This window comes from Geotrypetes seraphini, chromosome 8, assembly GCF_902459505.1.
Source record: "Geotrypetes seraphini chromosome 8, aGeoSer1.1, whole genome shotgun sequence".
NCBI lineage: Eukaryota > Metazoa > Chordata > Amphibia > Gymnophiona > Dermophiidae > Geotrypetes > Geotrypetes seraphini.
The window spans coordinates 20,322,264-20,343,046 of record NC_047091.1 but is presented as its reverse complement, the minus strand read 5'-3'; the positions used below and the strand labels follow the sequence as shown (position 1 = coordinate 20,343,046).

Here is a 20,783-nt window from a genome sequence, read left to right as displayed (position 1 = left end):
CTGTTTGCCTCGATCACCTGCACCGGGAGCTCGTTCCAAGGATCAACCACTCTCTCGGTGAAGAAATATTTCCTGGTGTCGCCATGAAATTTCCCGCCCCTGAGTTTGAGCGGATGCCCTCTTGTGGCTGAGGGTCCTTTGAGAAAGAGAATCTCTTCTTCCATCTCGATACGGCTGGTAATATACTTAAATGTCTCAATCATGTCTCCTCTCTCCCTACGTTCCTCGAGTGAGTACAGCCGCAAATTTTTCAGCCTTTCCTCGTACGATAGATCCTTGAGCCCCGAGACCATCCTGGTGGCCATCCGTTGCACCGACTCTACTCTCAGCACATCTTTTCGGTAGTATGGCCTCCAGAATTGCACACAGTATTCCAAATGAGGTCTCACCATGTTCTGTATAATGGCATTATGACTTCAGGCTTCCGGCTGACGAAACTCCTGCGGATGCAACCTAACAACTGTCTTGCCTTAGATGAAGCCTTCTCCACATGATCAGCAGTTTTCATGTCTGCGCTGATGATCACTCCCAAGTCTCGTTTTGTTGAAGTTCTAGCTAACGTCTCACCATTCAAGGTGTAAGTTCTGCATGGATTTCTGCTGACGAGGTGCATGATCTTGCATTTCTTAGCATTGAAGCCCAGCTGCCAGGTCGAGGACCAAAGCTCCAACAAATGTAGGTCCTGTGTCATACTATCGGGTGAATTGCCGTCTCTCACTATATTGCATAGTTTGGCGTTGTCAGCGAATAACGCTATCTTACCTTGAAGCCCCTGAGTTAGGTTCCCTATGAATATGTTGAAAAGGAGCGGGCCCAAGACTGAGCCCTGCGGTACTCCACTGGTCACCTCCGATGTTTTAGAGAGGGTACCGTTAACTACCACCCTCTGAAGTCTGCCACTCAGCCAGTCATTGACCCATGTAGTTAGTGTTTCTCCCAGCCCCATTGATTTCATCTTGCTCAACAGCCTGCGATGCGGGACACTATCGAAAGCTTTGCTGAAGTCTAGGTATACGACGTCCACGGATTCTCCCAAGTCTAACTGTTTTGTTACCCAGTCAAAGAAGCTGATGAGATTGGATTGGCAGGACCTACCCTTGGTGGATTCATGTTGACTGGGATCCCGTAGATTCTCCTCATCCAAGATTGCATCTAATTTACGTTTGATTAGTGTTTCCATGAGTTTGCATACTATTGATGTGAGACTCACCGGTCTGTAGTTTGCAGCCTCTGCCCTGCAACCCTTTTTGTGCAGTGGAACGACGTTAGCTGTTTTCCAGTCTATGGGGACACGCCCCAAACTTAGGGAGAGATTGAAGAGTCCTGATAGCGGTTCTGCCAGGACATCACGCAGCTCACTGAGCACCCTGTATTCATTTACTTGAAAACCTCCTTCCTACCCACAAATTTAATTATTTCCTTATAGATTTATTAAAGTATCTATTGACAAAATAGTTAAAAATCTAACTAACTAACTGGGGAGTGTAATTTTTACTTTATCAATTGTATGTTATTCTAAATATGTACTTTATACAAGAGCAACAACACTTATCTTAGTGGCTTTCCAGCCGGAGCCAACGTTGGGGGACCATGAGCTGCCCAACACTCTCACTGAACTTAGAGCATTTCAGCCTTCTTCGTGGGACAATGTTGCTGTTGTCTTTGTCATTTTTGATGACGTGAAAAATCGATCCACTTGTACAAGTTACCAGGGCAAATATTTACGCACTCTTACTTCATAGTTGGCCCATATTGGAAATGCGTCCTGTGCTTGGGCTCTTCAATGTTTGGCAACGTTTGACCTCCATGTCACATAATTTTCTTTTCTTAAAAGTTCATTAGCATCCTGGGTTTATACAATCAGAGAAACAAAGCCCCTAACTTTGAATATAGTTAATAGGGCTCACAATTTTAATAAGCTTAGAATGTCAAACACATTTTTTTTTGCGACCTAAGATAATTACAATTATTTCTATGTTCAAAAAAGAATGATGATATTTCTGTTGAGGCCACTTTGGTTAGAAGCAGGGGTAAAATATTCTATTCTGTGCCTAATATTCATTGGTAATTTGCTCCCCTTTCTGAGATCTTTTATGGTGCTTCTGAGTTAATGTTAGTTCTTACTATTCTTTTTGCCTCTCTTCCCCTCACCCCTTTTACTAAACCACAATAGCGGTTATGAGCGCAGGGGGCTGCACAGAATATTCCACGCTGCTCCTGATGTTCATAGGAACTCTATGAGCTTCGGGAGCAGTGCGGACGGAGCATTTATCGCTACTCCCTGTGCTAATAACCGCTATCACGGTTTAGTAGAAGGGGATGTGCGTTGTATTTTTCCTGTATGTATCATCTGATTACTGGACAAAATATTCTCTTTGTTCCATGTAAATGTTAATACGAAAAGAATAAAAAAAATAATAAACTTCTAAGGCAAATTTGTTTTATCAAAATAACATTTCATGGCCTCTTTTGGGTTCTGCTGCAGATCGAAGATGGCTGGTGGTTGGGCAAGAAGGGTGTTTACGTCGGAGCTTTCCCCTCCAACTTTGTGGAAGATCTGCCTCACCTCCCTTTGGGTAAAAAGTTACTAAATGAGTATTTATGTAGGTGAATTTGGAGGGGGGGTGGTCGCAATGAATAGGGAAAGAAGATTGCAGTTACTATTGTTCAATCTACAGTAGGGATGTCAAAGTCCCTCCTCGAGGGCCGCAATCCAGTTGGGTTTTCAGGATTTCCCCAATGAATATGCATGAGATCTATTAGCATACAATGAAAGCAATGCATGCAAATAGATCTCATGCATATTCACTGTGGAAATCCTGAAAACCCAACTGGATTGCGGCCCTCGAGGAGGGACTTTGACACATTAAAATATGAGACCGATAATATTGGTAGAAACAAAGTGGCATTGAAAGGCAGACTGAGAAGGTAGCGCATGAGGACCAGGACAGTTCTGGAACCTTCCTGCTCTCCTTGGCGCTCTCGTGTGCTTGCAAAAATGCCAACCGAGACCAGGAAAAGACTGACCTTCTTCTGGCTACATTCCCTATTGACACTGGCCCTGACTCGAGAGCTTGGTGGTGGGTGGGTCACTTTTGAAGGCATGATCCAAAGAGGGCATGTCTCTTTTTAGGATAATGTAGGAGCAATGATCTGGACTTAACACTTTCCAGGAGTCCCAGGGGCCAAGTGCCTTCTAGTAATTCTGTATGAAAGAGAGATTGGAAACCGTCTTTGATTATTTGGGGTGTACTTTTGAATTATTTTATATATCTGAATTGCATTTTGTGAAATGTTGTTGCATTTTTTGGAATTGTATATTGTGTGGAGATTTGAGTTGCTTTGAGCCCTTAGGTGGGATGGTGGAAGAGAGGCCTAAGGATAGAATAGGGCCAAGTCTGAACGGAAATTTTACTGACCACATATGAGGTGCCAAAAACACATTTTCCACATTTCAACTTTATTTAATACTAGCTGATGCCCCGGCGTTGCACGGGTATTTAATTATAGCAATAACACAGTAAATGGATTGAAATAAAGATACTTTATAGTGGTGAATGAAATTATTTTTTTACAGCTTTATAAAAAAGTACAATATTCAAATTATAATGTGAAATATTTGACAAAATGAATACAATACAACTAACACAAAACTTGATTATAAACAACAATTTTAGTTTCACCTCCAGGAGCAAGAACATATAAATTCTTGGGTGAACCCACCCTTGATCAAGCAACATAGAGTTGTCCATGGGAAAAATAGGGGGATCTTAAATCCACTCCACAGTATGTAATAGTCTGTCCCTGTGATTTGTTGATTGTGATAGAGAATGCAAGTCTCACTGGAATTTGCAGTCTCTTAAACTGAAAAGGAAGATCTGTTGGAATAAGTGGCATCCAAAAGTTTCAGTATTGATTTAAACAACTCAATATGTGGAAACTCAGGTTGAAAAGAAACTCCATGCAGTTTGTTCCCGGTTCAGAATGGAACCTGTGTTCCTAGTTCAGGATATGTGAGTACTCATGTAATGTAATAACATTATGAACTGGGGTGCATGAAGGAAACAGTTACAAACACAGTTAGAACATACAAACTCTATATGTATGGTGTCCATGGTAGAATAGAAACGATGTCCCTAGTGGTTATAGTGTCATAGAAAGTGTTTTATAGTTGGAATTACTGTGAGAATGGCAGCTTTTTACATTTTTTCCATTGACATGAATGGGTGAAATCTGATTTTCTGTTTGTAGCTCCGCACATGTGTGCAGGTGGGCCGTGAGACCCCCAGAACATATCACCCCAGGTAGTGAGGGATCTGCATACCAAGTTTAGTTCAAATCGGGCAAGCCGTTTTTGCGTTGGCAGCTTTTTACATTTTTGCCATTGACATGAATGGGTGAAATCTGATTTTCTGTTTGTAGCTCCGCCCACATGTGCAGGAGGGCCGCGAGACCCCCAGAACATATCACCCCAGGTAGTGAGGGATCTGCATACCAAGTTTCGTTCAAATCGGGCAAGCCGTTTTTGCGTAGGCAGCTTTTTACATTTTTTCCATTGACATGAATGGGTGAAATCTGATTTTCTGTTTGTAGCTCCGCCCACGTGTGCAGGTGGGCCGCGAGACCCCCAGAACATATCATCCCAGGTAGTGAGGGATCTGAATACCAAGTTTCATTCAAATCGGGCAAGCCGTTTTTGCGTTGGCAGCTTTTTACATTTTTGCCATTGACATGAATGGTTGAAATCTGATTTTCAGTTTGTAGCTCCGCCCATGTGTGCAGGTGGGCCGCGAGACCCCCAGAACATATCACCCCAGGTAGTGAGGGATCTGCATACCAAGTTTCGTACAAATCGGGCAAGCCGTTTTTGCGTTGGCAGCTTTTTACATTTTTTCCATTGACATGAATGGGTGAAATCTTATTTTCTGTTTGTAGCTCCGCCCAAGTGTGCAGGTGGGCTGCTAGACCCCCAGAACATATCACCCCAGGTAGTGAGGGATCAGCATACCAAGTTTTGTTCAAATCGGGCAAGCCGTTTTTGCGTGATCGCGGCACATACATACATACACACATACATACCTCCGATTTTATATATATAGATGCTTCAAAGAAAACTTGTGGTTTATGTCTGTGCTTTTCAACCCAGTCCTCAGAGACTGCCTGGCCGGTTGGGTATCAGGATATCCATAATGAATATGCATGAGCTATATTAGCATGTACTTCCTCCTGCGCATTCAAATATCTCTCATACATATTCATTGTGGGCATCCTGAAAGCCCAACTGGCACCTAGGTTACATCAGTAAATATTATATAGGTAAAAGGGTGGGGGAAGGACAATGAGAAGAACGAAATACAATCAGAGAGAGGACCTATTGGGAAGAACAAATTTAAAAAAATGGGAACAGAGGATGCTAATACGTTTCCTTTTCTTATGTAGTCCAATTTTAAACAAGATTATATGAAATAATTGGAAAATTATCAAATCGCATCCTATTTTTGGAAAATCAAAAATTTAAGAACAGCGTACAAACATGGGCGAAATTTGAAAGAAATGTTTGCCACTGATGAGTAAAACAGCGGGACCCGTGGGACATTGTAGATTTGGGTCCTATAAGTGCTGTGAAATGACCCTACACTAGTGAATCAAACAGTAACCTTCAAACTGCCTTCTAGATGTGTCTGAATGAGTTGTGACGATTTTAGCAGCAACTAACCTATCAAAAATGTAAATGGAATATTTCTTTGATTGTGTGTCCTGTCCAGAAGCGGTACCTGACCTTGACAAAAACAACAGGGCAGGTAAACAGAGACCGAAACTTGAAGACGCCATATTTATCATGAAGGAAATGGAAAAGGTACAGTTTGGGTCAGCAGTACGTTGAATGGCTGTATTTTTTCATACATGGGCCCAGTGGTGTAGCTAGGGGTAGGTGGCGCCCCCTGTGTCCTCCTCCCCCCATCGCTCCTTCCCGCCCCCACTCCACACTCACACTCTCCCTTCCCGCCACGTACCTCTGTAAATCTTTTCCAGCATTAGTGGCTTCTCTGGCATTCTGCTCGCACCCATGTTGGGTTTCTCTCTGACATCACTTCCTGGCCCCACAACCCAGAAGTGATTTAGACGGGAACCAGGCCAGCGCGAGCGACCGGCGGGAGAAGTTAATGACACTGGCAAAGATCTACAGAGGCACAGAGTGGGGAGAGGAATGGTGCATTTCCTGCTTCATGGTGCTCTGCTCTCTGGGACAGGCACAGAGCACATTAGTAAAGGGCTGATGAGAATGAGGCCATTGAGGCGAGAGGGTATAACGAGGGTAAGGATAGGAGGTTCGGTGGGGACATGAACTTTAGGCAAAAGGAATTAGCGTGCTTATCTCCCCAATGGGGCAAACTGGATGGGCCACTTGGTCTTGGCCGTCATTTACTGGGTTGCTTTGCTTGTTTTTCCCCTTACAGACAAAGTCTCAAGAGAAGATGAGTGCCAGCAATCAGAAAGGTAACCTGTCCTGAACAATTGAACAACTTCTCTCTCCTTCTCATACTTACAGCTGCAATGTAACCGTTGTCCTTCTATCACCACTGACTATGTGTCAGCTAAGACTCTGGGCTTGTGAGCAGTCCGTGGCCTTTGGGAGTTTCCACGATATGACTTCTAGACAATTTAAGATGGGAGTTCTTTAAAACCTGGGCTTCCGTTTGTGAGGGTTTCTAGAGGAATAATAACATCCATGAAAAGCCACCATTTAGGTCCAAAGCTAGAGAAGACTCGCCTGTTGAAAATAACCTCAGTCTGTTAAAATTGAGAGACCTTATGATAGGATCAAAATGGGAAAGTGACACAAGCCTAGCTTTCACTGTACCTTTTGTTGAGAAAATGGGCATCCCAGGAGCTTCCATATCAGAAAAGAATAAGGATTATTATTATTAGGTATTCATATACAGCCTATCAAGGTTATTTAAGCAGTTTACAATCTGTTATGGGCTTGAATCTCTTAACGTACCTGGGGCAATGGAGCATTGAGTGACTTACCCTGCATGGGGCTTGAACCCACAACCTCAGTTTTAACACCAGTACTTAAGAATTTTAGTGGAGATATATCAGAGGTGATTAACTATAAACCAGCGGCGAGGCAGATCCATTCCGTTGTTTGTGAAAGTTATGGAGGGATGGATAGTGAGACAAAAAAAAGAGATTAGGTCCTTGCGTTTTTAAATATCTTTTCTAGTAGATGGGTGGGTCATTCTGGACACGCAGGGCCACATCCAGCCACATAAGGAATCCCACAGAAGGAATCTACCCCAGATCCCCTCCAAATCCTTCCTACTTCACAGAGGGACCTACTGTCCCTTACAGTTAGTTCCAAAGCAGGGAAGCACCCCTTCTAGAACAGGGGTACAGGGCAAGTTTCCCTGTACCCCTTCTAAAGCCAGGGGTACAGGCACGGCCGGATTTTCCTATAGGCTAACTAGGCTTCAGCCTAGGGCCTCAAGATCAAGAGGGGCCTACATTAATAATTGTTAGCAAAATTAAAATTACATTATTCTAAAAACAGTGAACACTAAAACACTGAGTCCTGGTGGCATGAGGTGTGCTTCTGTGTCACTCCTCACGGCGCCTGCGCCAGCGACTCATCAAAATTCAGCCGGGGTGGGGAATCCGAATTGCACACGTGCTCCAGCTCCCGATCGGATCCCGCTGCTCCTCTCTCCCCCCCCCCCCCAGCCCTTTCCCGGCTCCGGAGGGAAATCGGTCTCAGCCCCGGGTGGGGGCGTGCGCCAGTCCCCGGTCCGATCCTGCCTCCGGTTCAGGTTCTCGACTTTTTTTAATTTATTATCCGTGTCACATTTTTTATAAAGGTTAGTACCGATAACAACATGTTTCTACATAGTTTTGCAAAAAATAAAAACAACCAGCACACATTTTTGCATCCTCCTTTTCAGGCAAAGAGTGCTGCAAAGTAATGTTTGATTACGAACCTGCTTTCCAAGATGAACTGGCTCTGAAGAAAGGAGACATTGTTTGCATACTTCAGAAGGTAAGAGGTTAGAGATTCCGTCCTATGTGGCGGGAAAGTGGGGGTGGAGGTGAGGGGAATGGATTGTGGCTGCAGGGCTGAATGATGCTGACTACTGCTACCCTGAATTATTTCTATAGCGCTACCAGACGCACGCAGCGCTGCACAGAGTCACGAAGAGTAAGAAAACAGTCCCTGCTCAAAAGAGCTTACAATCTAAACAGGCAAGACAGGCAAACAGGATATTGCAGCGGAGACCCTTTTATAGACAGATGTCCTGCTCCGACTCTGTTTTGAGGGTTTGGTTAGAATTTACTGAAAGTCGCCCTTTCAATAAGCGCCAGAATTTCTTGGATTACTTGAATAGTTCTTCAGTGTCTTCACCCGAGCTCTTCAGAAAACGGCAGACTGCTGATTTGCACCTGGTTAACTTTCTACAGATCTGCTGCAGCTAACCAGTTAAAGTTGTGGCTATGTATCCTGGTAAAGCCTAACCGCACAAGCTTGTGAGATGGCACAGGGAGACACATTTAGGGTTTAATATCTTGCTCGCTGGCTGAATTTGAAAACCCGTCCATTTTTTTTTTGGCCAGTTAAATCTGTGCACATTGCAGTTTCGGGCAGCCAGATTTTAGATGCAGGTGGAGGAAGATGTTTATGTGGTTAAAATTATTTTAAGCAGACCATTCTTTTCCATTTTGACCCCAGTCATCTGACATGCTTTGTAGGATCCAGAAACATTCAGTCCAACCTTGTAGCTGCTGTTGGAAGAGAGAGATGAAATATACTCCTTGGTGTTTGCCTAAAATCTGCTTAGCAGACTGAGAACAAAACCTATCATATTTCCCTTTGCAGGAAACGGAAGATGAGGGCTGGTGGGAAGGAGAGCTGAACGGCAGGACGGGTCTGTTTCCTGATAACTTTGTCATCTTACTGCCCTCTACCTCTCAGGTATTATTACTACACTGCTATAGATTGTGACCCTTCAATTCTCTGTCAGCTGGAAGGGGAATCCTTTGTCACAATGTGGGATAGATTGAGTGACTCCTCTTTGAGTTTTGTTATAATAAACGGGCACTCAGTTTCGTAATGCTTCATGGGACTAACCAAGTTCTACTACAACTAACCTTCTTTGGAATAAATTAAGTAAATAAAAACTTGTTGACAGCTAGGGTTGCCAGATTTCTTCTTTAAAAAAAGAGGACACCTGGCTCCACCCTTCTCTACTTCCAGCCCTGTCCCCAGGCAAACCTCCTGTCTCCTTCCCCGAGGTCTGGAGAGCCTTTGCGCATACTCGGACATCGGCCCCCCCCCCCCAGCTGGAGGACTTCCAAAACCCAGACAAACTGCTGGGTTTGGAAATCCCTCCGGGCAGACGGACAGTCTTCTAAAAAGAGGACAGGACTGGGTTTTCCTGGACATCTGTTAACCCTTTTGACAGCAGCCCATTCACAGAACACATCAGGAATCAGTAACAGCAGCAGGTATCTCGTATAGTAAAAGACTGTTAACAAGGGCATGATAGGAGAGTAGCAGAGAGAGCCAAACTGTATTGCTTGCTTACCTCATTGGCACAAAATCCATTCACTGGCGAAGAGTTCTCTTAGGAGGAGGAGATTAATTCAGATAAACCTCCTCACACGGAACAGAAATTAGCACATTGAATAGATTAAACCAGGGGTAAACAATTCTGGTCCTCGAGAGCCGGAGCCAGGTTAGGTTTTCAGGATCTCCACCATGAATATGTATGAGATGGATTTGCATGCACTGCCTCTTTGAGATGCAAATCTATCTCATGCATATTTATTGTGGATATCCTGAAAACCTGACCTGGCTCCGGCTCTCGAGGACCGGAATTGCATACCCCTGCATGAAACTATACTAACCCTTACCTCTCACCATCAAAATTGTTAAATCCTATCCAGCCGAAACCAACTGGAAAGTTCCAAACCACCACCCTGGCAAGAATACAATGAACTAAGGTTAGAAAGACAATTCACGGTGAGGGAGAAGAAGATAAGAACCCCGATAATCCATGCTCATTGCAAGAAGGCCAAAGAGGTGGAGGTTTAAAATAGATCCGACACCTTTGAAGGTGACCGAATCCTGTATTTACCAGAACACCAAAAAAGCTGTTATCCTAATTACTCTCCAATGTAGCTGAAAGAAGGTCTGTCTTGTCTTCTGCCAGTGCTCTAGGCTTCTGGGTCTAGTCAGAATACATTTTAGCTTATTTTCTTGTTCCGGAACAGCCAATGTGCAATTCTCTGTTAGAATGTGGCACCCAGCTAATAATTGCAGAATCACAAAGATCATATTTTATTTATCATTTGAACTGCAGCGAAGCCTTAAATATCTGAAGGAGTAGAAAACAGAATGCATGTTAACTCGTGCGAATACCCTCCTGCTTGCGTCGTTTCATGGCGATCTACGTGTGCTGAATTAATTGTGACCATATTTTAAAATTTCTTGCAGAAAACGAACAGGCCGCCTGCTCGTACGTCAACCAACCAAGGACAAGGTAAGAAAGAACAGGGGAAGGGTGCTACCAGGAAACCATAGAGCTGCGCTTGACACCCTTTTGCAGCTGTGACCCCCCCCCCTCCGGAAAATGCAGTATAATGATGCACCTATGAGGAGCCCACCCAGGTCACGATTCCGTCCCACAGTTTGGGAAGCTTTGCCATAGAGTTTAAGCATACCCTTTGGGGGGTTGGTTTTCAAAGAATTATAGGAGTTTCAGACCTGGAGGGGAAGCCACTTGCCTCCCCTCACGGTGGAAATTGTCCTAGTGATTGACCAGTATATAGTACATGTTTTGGGATGGTCAGCTGGGTGGCTGTGATTCCATCAAAAGAGTGAAAGTCCAATTTTTGGCAAGGGGTGGGGGGAGTGTGTGGTGCAGTGGTTAGAGCTACAGCTTAGAGGTCTGCACGGGAACGGGAATCGCGGGAATCCCCCCTAACCCACGTGACTCCCACGGGGATCCCACTCTGGCCCACAGGACTCCCACAGGGACCCCCCCTCTAGCCAACGGGACTCCCACGGGGATGGAAGGCTTTGGAAGCAGGGTTCGTCCATATAATATAATGGACACGTCAGCCTTAGTAAAAGAGGGGGTTTATAAGTTAATTACCTGAACAGAAAACAAAAAAAGGGTTCCACCAAAGAGATTCCACAAGGAAAACAGCAGCGCAAACACAAAAGAAAATGTGGAATTGATGATCCTGTCAGAACTAATTGCTGCTTTTTATGGGGACGGGCGGGGATGGAGGTAATTCCTTGCGGGGATGGGTGGGGACAGAGAGGATCCTGGCAGGGACGGGTGGGGATGGAGAGGATCCTGACAGGGACGGGTGGGGATGGAGAGGATCCTGACGGGGACGGGTGGGGACAGAGAGGATCCTTGCGGGGACAGGTGGGGATGGCGAGGATCCTGACGGGGTCGGGTGGGGACGGAAAGGATCCTAACGGGGACAGGTGGGGACGGAGAGGATCCTGGCAGGGATGGGCGGGGATGGGTGGGATTTCTGTCCCCGTGCAACTCTCTACTACAGCCTCAGCACCCTGAGGTTGTGGGTTCAAATCCCTCGCCGCTCCTTGTGACCCTGGCCAAGTCACTTAATCCCCCATTGCCCCAGGTACATTAGACAGAGTGTGAGCTCACCGGGACAGATAGGGAAAAATGGTTGAGTACCTGAATGTAAACCTCTTAAATACTTAAAATAAATAAACAGAACCTAGGGTATGGGAATCTTATCATCGGCAATTAGAGTTATTTTGAGGGCTATTTTAAACTGTCCATACCGGGACCCAGTGGTAGGCAGGAGTGAGCATTCTTCCTGCCGATCGCAGATCTGAAGGTGGGGATTTCGGGCAGTTTTAGGCACGAGGGAGCGGGCATCCCTCCTGCCGATTGCTGATCTGGAGGTGGGAGGGTTCAGACAGTTTTAGGCAGGAGGGAGCGGGCATCCCTCCTGCCGTTGGCGGATGTGGGGTGTTGGGGGATCGAGGGTGTAAGGCAGGCGGGAATGGGCATCGCATCCCTCCTGTCGATTTCGAGGGTAGGTGTCAGGGGGTCCTTTGATGCAGCATGCTCAGCGGATCGTATTCCCCCCCCCCCCCCAATCAGCTGAGCCGGCAGGACTTTCCAAAGCTGCGAGTTCTGGGAATCCTGCCAGCTCAGCTGATCGGGGATTCCCGTGCCACAATCAGCTCAGCCGGCCATCTCTACTTTTCATTTAAGGAGTCTGTCGCGGCTCTAGAAAGACACGTAGGGATGCTCAAAGTCACCCAAGGCCACTTCTGGGTGAAACCACGCCCAGGCCCTGCCGAGGGTGAGCATAAGTGTCCTTATGCGTCTCCCCAGACCCTTGACAAACGCCTACAGTACAGGCATCCTTCCTCAGGAGAATTTTTTCTACAAACGTGCATCCCAATTGGCTCCCAGATGGTGATAGGATGCCCACTGCCACCTTCAATCGGGATGCCCGTTTGTAGAATCAGCCGCAAAATGTCCCTTGTGGTGTGTGGTTTTTGTTATGTTTTGTTTTTTGCTTTGGAACGTGCTACAGGTATGGAATGCTTTTTCACAAGTCCTTCACATCTCATTTAAATAGAAAATTATATCCTTATCAAGTGTAATCTTCATTTCAAATCTGTTGTCCTCCCCCAGCTAAAGCACATCCCTGAAATAAAGTGTGTTGTGAACATTACGTGAATGTTCAGGTGTCTTGGGGTGGGGAGGGGGGGAGAGAGAGCAATTTTCAGACAACCAATTTGCATAAGTCAATTGCTATTTACCTCTGGAAATAATTTAGAAAATTATTTTTGTGTTCTCATTATTGTTTACATGAATGTACATAGCATTGAACTGAAATATTTAAACATTCCTATTCTTGGTAACCCTAGTTAAATCAAGAAAAGAACCAGTCTGGATTTTTTTCTTATTTTTATGGTTGTGGCACTTATTCCATTATACAAAACCAGAGGCCCCTCCCATTCTCTAGATAACTTTTAAAGCCAGGACCTTATCAAGTGTAATCTTCATTTCAAATCTGTTGTCCTCCCCCAGCTAAAGCACATCCCTGAAATAAAGTGTGTTGTGAACATTACGTGAATGTTCAGGTGTCTTGGGGTGGGGAGGGGGGGAGAGAGAGCAATTTTCAGACAACCAATTTGCATAAGTCAATTGCTATTTACCTCTGGAAATAATTTAGAAAATTATTTTTGTGTTCTCATTATTGTTTACATGAATGTACATAGCATTGAACTGAAATATTTAAACATTCCTATTCTTGGTAACCCTAGTTAAATCAAGAAAAGAACCAGTCTGGATTTTTTTCTTATTTTTATGGTTGTGGCACTTATTCCATTATACAAAACCAGAGGCCCCTCCCATTCTCTAGATAACTTTTAAAGCCAGGACCGGGTTGTAGGCTCTGCCTTCCCCTGGCCTTATCCATTTGCAGCCTGACTATAGGAACCAGACACTTTTCCCATAGAGACCAAGAGAAATTGACGTTTTTACCCAGATAACTGCTTAGTTACCCAGGTAAAATCATTTTGAAAATCACCCTTTTTCAGACTGGGATCTTGTCCCAGTGACAGATATGCCTGTTCTTCACAAAGAATGTTCCCCCTTAATCAAGAAGCAAGGAGTGATTCCTGTGTCACGAGATGGAATAAAGCTTGCTAAAATTGATTATGACATGAAGAAGGGTGAGCTCAACGTCTCTTTACGCCTTGGGGGAATCATTTCTGCTTGAAAATGCGTATATTCTTGAGGCCTGAACTTCTGTAGATAAGAGTTATAATGTTTATCTGAGCTGTTATGCAGATAGCACAAACCATGTTGTGCTATTTACCTTCTGATGTAGTCTGTGCCCTTGGGTATTGGGGGGGGGGGGGCATGGAAAAATTTCAAATACCATTAAACTTCAGAAGAATTACTGTGTATATCAGCAATAACAGAGACACATAACAAGAGATAGAAACATGATGGTGGATAAAGGCCAATGTGGCCCATCCGCAGCATCCACTATTTCTAAGAGATCCCGTGAGATAAAGACCATGCAGCTTCTCCAGTCTGCCCATACATGCCAACCAAAAAATGCCCATAAGCCTTACAGATATTTGGGGGAAGATAAATAACCATCTTAGGAATTTCAAGTTCTTGGATTCGTCAGTAGGAGATTCTGGTGACACACTTAGTCAATGCAGCGGCTCCGCTCTGCTCTGGTTGTGGAAAAGCACTCCTACCCTGATTCTTGTGGTTTTGAGACCTTTGCACAAATGTGATATCGTGCAGTGCCCTCCTTTCTGGTTTCCTTTGCTGTCTGGTTTCCTGCCCGGCAAAATGGCAGTCAGAAATCACATGTCTTGGGGGGGGGGGGGGGTTCAGCACAGACTCCGGAGGTTTCTGATTTTGCATCACTTCGTGAGCTGGGTTATTTGTCTATCTTCCACACTTGAAAGATGTGGCAGTACTTGTTTGAAATCAGTCTCAGAAACGCGCCCTCCAGAATGAATGCAGGAAACTGATTGATATAAGAGAGAAGCTAAGCTTCTGCAATCCATCACTTTATCCTGTTTTGCAGTTGGTTACGGATCCGTGAGCTCACGCATGCTGTGCCTTGCTCAGTCGTTGGCAGGTATAGATCATGTATATATGTTTTACTGTTGCTAAAAGCAGCCTGAGTAAACTTTAAACTCATTTTATAGGTTGAATCTAATAGATCTTCTCTAACAAGATCTTCTGTTCTGGAGAACAACTAGCTATGTGTTACCTCCTGCAAAGAAGATAAAGCGTCCTTTCATTTCAATCTTCCAACTACTGTAAGGTCTAAACCAAATGCTGGAAATAAGCATTAAGTTTTACTCTTACCCTATTACTTTAAATTTATTATACGCACGTAGAAATGCCTGGTCTTTTTTTGCTGCTGTGAGCTAAAGTTTGGTAATTGCGGTATTTATTTATTTATTTATTAGGATTTATTTTTTGCCTTTGTGAAGAAATTCAAAATATATAAGCAATGTATTTGCCTATGCTGATCCGTCTCATGAGATTGAAAGGTGGGGGTGGGTGGGAGGGCTTCAGAGGTAAGTGGATCAATATTTCACGCCGTGAAAAATTACAAAGACTAGAAGACACTCAATGAAGTTACAGGGAAATACTTTTAAAACCAATAGGAGAAAATTTTTTTTCACTCAGAGAATAGTTAAGCTCTGGAACGCATTGCCAGAGGATGTGGTAAGAATGGATAGCGTAGCTGGTTTTAAGGTTTGGATAAGTTCCTGGAGGAAAAGTCCATAGTCTGTTATTGAGAAAGACATGGGGGAAGCCACTGCTTGCCCTGGATTGGTAGCATGGAATGTTGCACTCTGGGGTTCTGGAATCTTTTGTTACTTTTTGTGATTCCAGAATCTAACTATTGGTTAGGATTCTGAATGGAATGTTGCACTCTTTGGGGTTCCGGAATCTTTTGTTACTCTTTGGGATTCCAGAATCCTACTATTCTTTAGGATTCTGAATGGAATGTTGCTACTGTTTGGGGTTCCGGAATCTTTTGTTACTCTTTGGGATTCCAGAATCCTACTATTCTTTAGGATTCTGAATGGAATGTTGCTACTGTTTGGGGTTCCGGAATCTTTTGTTACTCTTTGGGATTCCGGAACCTTGCTATTCTTTAGGATTCTGAATGGAATGTTGCTACTCTTTGGGTTTTGGCCAGGTCCTAGTGACCTGGATTGGCCACCCTGAGAACGGGCTACTGGGCTTGATGGACCATTGGTCTGACCCAGTAAGGCTATTCTTAGGTTCTTATGCTTCTTGGATGGTGGGAATCCTAGGCCCTGCTCGTCACCAAAACCTGTGGTCAGATGTGAGGCCTAGTTGCTGCGGCTCCTGCTTGGTTATGGATTGTTGCTCTACTCAGCTGGGGCTTAAAATGGGGGTTAAGCCCTGGATTAGTTCTAAATCCTGGGCACTCTACCTCCGTCCCTTAGGCTGTCACGTTTCTAGCACTGTGTCTGCAGTGGTCTCACAATCTGTGGATATCCATAAATCAAGTTCAAGTTCAAGTTCAATTTTATTTGATGTATCGCCTATAACAATTTCTAAGCGATGTACAGTTTAAAACATCATATAAGATAACAGACTCTATTAAAAACAAAATTTTTAACAAGTTTAAAAAAAAACAAAAAAAAAACAATAATTTATACCATACAATGTTAGAACTTAAGGGGTAACATGACTAACTAGATACAGTAGGAAAGAGGGGCACAGTTACAATATTCTCAGTCTAAGATAGAAGAAACATAAAGGGTAAAAACACATAGGAGGGGGCAAGGGATATATTTAGAAGGTTAAAAGTTTTGAACATGAAAAATTTTAAATAAAGAGTTAAATCATTAAGTAGTAAAAGCATCTTTAAATAAAAAGGATTTTAAAACTTTTTTAAAGGAGCTGAGGTCTTTTTCTTTTCTTATATAAAGGGGCAGGGCGTTCCAAGTTTGAGGTGCTAAAACGGAAAACATTTCGTTTCTTCTTGTGCCCACTATTTTTAAAGAAGGAACTGATAGAAGGTCTTGAGATGAGGACCGAAGAGATCGAAGAGAATGATAAGGAATAATCATTCTAGATATGAATTGTGGTTCATTAGATGCCATAGTCTTAAAGATTAGTAATGCTATTTTAAAAGTGATCCGGTGGTTAATGGGCAGCCAATGCGATTTGATCAGTAATGGAGTTACGTGGTCATATTTTTTTGCTTTGTGGATTAGTTTTATTGCAGTGTTTTGAATTATTTGAAGCCTCTTTTTTTCTTTTTGCGGTATATTGAAGAGTAGAGAGTTGCAGTAATCTAATTTTGATATTATCATAGAATGAGTAAGTATATTAATGGATTTAGGTTCTAAAAAAGAGGAAATGGAACGTATAAGACGGAGTTTGTAAAAGCAAGATTTGACAATTTGATTGATGTGATCGTGAAAATTTAAGTTAGTGTCAATGATTACACCTAAGATTTTTAAGGATGATACTGATTCAATTGGAGAGTTATCAAGTAAAAACGAGGATATTGGAGTAATGTCTTTTCTCCAAGTAAAAATCATAGTTTGGGTTTTCTGTAGGTTCAAAGATAAGCTCTCCGGGTTGTATGTGATATGCATCTGACTCTTCAGCGACTTTTACAGTTCCAGCCATTTCTTGCATCCTAACGTGCTGGGAAAGTCCCCTAATAGCACACAGGCTTTGCACTTGGGGCGTCTTAATTTTTGCTCTGGCAAGTGGTAAGTGCAAAAGTCAGTCACACAGAGGAAATTAAAAGTGCAGTCTCGGTAGTCTCGTTTCTTGTCATTCCATTTGCTCAGACTCGCATCAGAAACGCTGAGATCCTTATTTTGACTAAGCCCATATGAACTGTTTAATGTGGAAATTTACCCTGCTCTGGCAGCTGAACATTCTGTGGACACTTTTATGAATTTTAAAAAAATATTTTATTGGCATTTCTTACATAAATAACCAAAAATGAGGAAAGAGACAGAAAGTAATGTAATGTAATGTAATTTATTTCTTATATACCGCTACATCCGTTAGGTTCTAAGCGGTTTACAGAAAATATACATTAAGATTAGAAATAAGAAAGGTACTTGAAAAATTCCCTTACTGTCCCGAAGGCTCACAATCTAACTAAAGTACCTGGAGGGTAATAGAGAAGTGAAAAGTAGAGTTAGAGGAAAAATAAAAATAAAATAAACATTTTAACAAGACAGCATTGATCTAAATACTTTGGAAGGTAGAAGAGAGGAGAGAAAAGAAAAGAATAGAAGCATGATGAAGTGATGAAGTGGAGCAAGTAAGTTTAGGAGGAGCGATTGACGTTTCCAGAAAGGGCTTCTTCAGGGAAGAGACTTGGCCGACAGTCCCAGGATGCCTATGTCTCCTCCCCTGAGATGTTCTCCCATCCATGCATTCCCTCCCAGACACACTGCCCGTGCCCCAGCCGCTCCAAGGAGGCTGCCCCAGATGAGGCCCACGGTGAATTGAAAGCAATTTCAAACAAACAACTTACAGTTCAAATGAAAACCGACTTCAATGAGGCCACTCAATATATAGGCAAGTGGCCAATTCCAATGAACCAAACTAATCTTCTTCAACACCTAAGTTAGTACCTGAAACTTTCAATACAACTTTATCAATCAAGAATTTCTCCAATTGTGACGGATCCACAAAAACAAATGGATCAGCTTCCTAATTTACAAGACACTTGCAAGGGAATTTTAGGAAGAAACCATCTCCCACTTCCTGCACTCTGGGCTTAAGCAGTAGGAACTGTTTTCTCCTATATTGGGTCTGTCTTGGACACATCAGGAAAAATCATTAGTTGTTGTCCACAAAACAAAGCTTGCGTATTCACAAAATACAACTTAAGAATACGTTGGTTTTCAATTTCCGATTTAAATGTGACCAGCAAAGTTGCTCGTTTTGTAATCACAACTTTAGAAGATTCTAGAAACTGGGAAATATTTAAAGTCTCGGGAGAAACAATCTTATCCAATTTCCTTCTTCACCAGTGCTCCTGGGGACGTGCTATAAGTTATCAGGCGTGAATGAATCCACCTGATTATATTGTAAAACATCCCTCATGTACATCTTCAGAGGGAAATTCAAAAACCTAAGATTTTTTGCTGTTGCTAAATTCTCCATTTTTTCCATTTGATTATGCAAGAATAAGGGTCTGTTTTAATATTAGACATAGCAGGTTTTTTGTAAAACATCTACAGAATTATTAATTTTATCAAGTGTACCAGGTAGTGATGAGTACATTTTTATTTATTTAAAACTTTTTTATACCGTTTAAAAAAAAAAAAAAAAAAAAATCTAAACAGTTTACATCAATTAAAACATACATGAGACATAAACAAACCATATCATAAAATCCACATAATTAAACAATTGGTGTCAGGTCAAAAGCGCGCCGAGACAAAGGTGCACCCAGACAATTGAGCGCAGCGCGCGCCGCCGCACCACTCTAAATTACTGTTTTTAGTGCTCCGACGGGGGGGCGTGGGGGGGAACCCCCCCCACTTTACTTAATAGACATCACGCCGCGTTGTGGGGGCGTTGTGGGGGGTGTGGGGGGTTGTAACCCCCCCATTTTACTGAAAACTTCACTTTTTCCCTGTTTTTAGGGAAAAAGTTCAGTTTACAGTAAAATGTGGAGGGTTACAACCCCCCAAACCCCCCATAACGCCGGCGCGATGTCTATTAAGTAAACTGGGGGGGTTCCCCAACAAACCCCCCATCGGAGCCCCTAAAAACTGTAATTTAGAGCGGTGCGCGCTGCGCTCAATTGTTGGCGCGCGCTTTTGTCTTTCGCGCCGTTGTCTATGAACCAAACAATTTCTTCTCTGCAAAAGTCAACCAATAAATTGCAAGAATACCATAGCAAACATGGTTAAGCAGATTCTTTTCTTCAAATGCCAATTAATACGTTAGAAAAATGCAGTAATAAAAGGCTGAGTTTTCAACTGGTTCTTAAATGGAAACTGGTTTACACACAAAATCTTTTCCAGAGAAAGAAAAATGGTAAAACCAGAGGACATAATTTGAGGTTGAGGGGTGGTAGATTCAGGGGCAATGTTAGGAAATTCTACTTTACGGAGAGGGTGGTGGATGCCTGGAATGCGCTCCCGAGAGAGGTGGTGGAGAGTAAAACTGTGACTGAGTTCAAAGAAGCGTGGGATGAACACAGAAGATTTAGAATCAGAAAATAATATTAAAGATTGAACTAGGCCAGTTACTGGGCAGACTTGTACGGTCTGTGTCTGTGCATGGCCGTTTGGAGGAGGATGGGCAGGGGAGGGCTTCAATGGCTGGGAGGGTGTAGATGGGCTGGAGTAAGTCTTAACAGAGATTTCGGCAGTTGGAACACAAGCACAGTACCGGGAAAAGCTTTGGATTCTCGCCCAGAAATAGCTAAGAAGAAAAAAAAAAAAAAAAAAAAATTTAAATTGAATCAGGTTGGGCAGACTGGATGGACCATTCGGGTCTTTATCTGCCGTCATCTACTATGTTACTATGTTACTATGTCACAGTCGCAATTGGCCCACCAGGGCATTCCACATTTTGACACCAGCAATGCAGAAAGTCATTCCCTACACTATTGGAATGAATAGCTTTTGGTTTTCACCTGTTTAACATTTTTTATTGATTTTTTTTCTTCATATAACAACAAGTGTGTCATAAAGATTCATACAGTTACTTTAAAAATACACTTGATATCTCCATAACATATTGTACATATAACATATCTTATATAATCCTTACTATAATTTTAGACATCTTATAAAAATTTAATAATTTTATCAATTATTATTCAATTATGAATCCCTTTCCCTCCCCTTAATTTGTTAGTTGCACACAATATAACAACTATTATGATAATTTATTTATAAATAAATTAAAACTATTATTAAATAATAAATATTAATAAATTAAATAATAAATATTAATAATAATATTAATAAATAAATTTAAAACTATTATTATAATTTATAATAAAGAGAATAAACCTCCCCCCCTCCTTTATCAAGTATCTTATTATGGGAAAAATTATATCAATCATTACAAAAATCTGTTAATGGTCCCCAAATCTTCTTAAACTTATCGATATATCCTTTTTGTGTCGCAAATGTACGCTCCATCTTATATATATATGGCAAACTGAATTCCACCAAAAGTTGTAATTTAATCTGTCATAAT

At 42.6% G+C, this 20,783-nt stretch overlaps 1 protein-coding gene across 2 annotated transcripts in view; it reads left to right on the top strand.

Moving 5' to 3' along the window:
* The window catches only part of SH3D21 (SH3 domain containing 21), an 89,893-nt gene that overhangs the window by 41,250 nt on the left and 27,860 nt on the right, over positions 1–20,783 (top strand). For both annotated transcript variants that reach the window (XM_033955882.1, XM_033955883.1), the window contains exons 5-10: positions 2,486–2,576; positions 5,766–5,857; positions 6,459–6,498; positions 7,944–8,038; positions 8,873–8,968; positions 10,493–10,538. In XM_033955882.1, the coding sequence (XP_033811773.1) occupies positions 2,486–2,576; positions 5,766–5,857; positions 6,459–6,498; positions 7,944–8,038; positions 8,873–8,968; positions 10,493–10,538 (460 nt within the window). The remainder of the gene's footprint in view (positions 1–2,485; positions 2,577–5,765; positions 5,858–6,458; positions 6,499–7,943; positions 8,039–8,872; positions 8,969–10,492; positions 10,539–20,783) is intronic.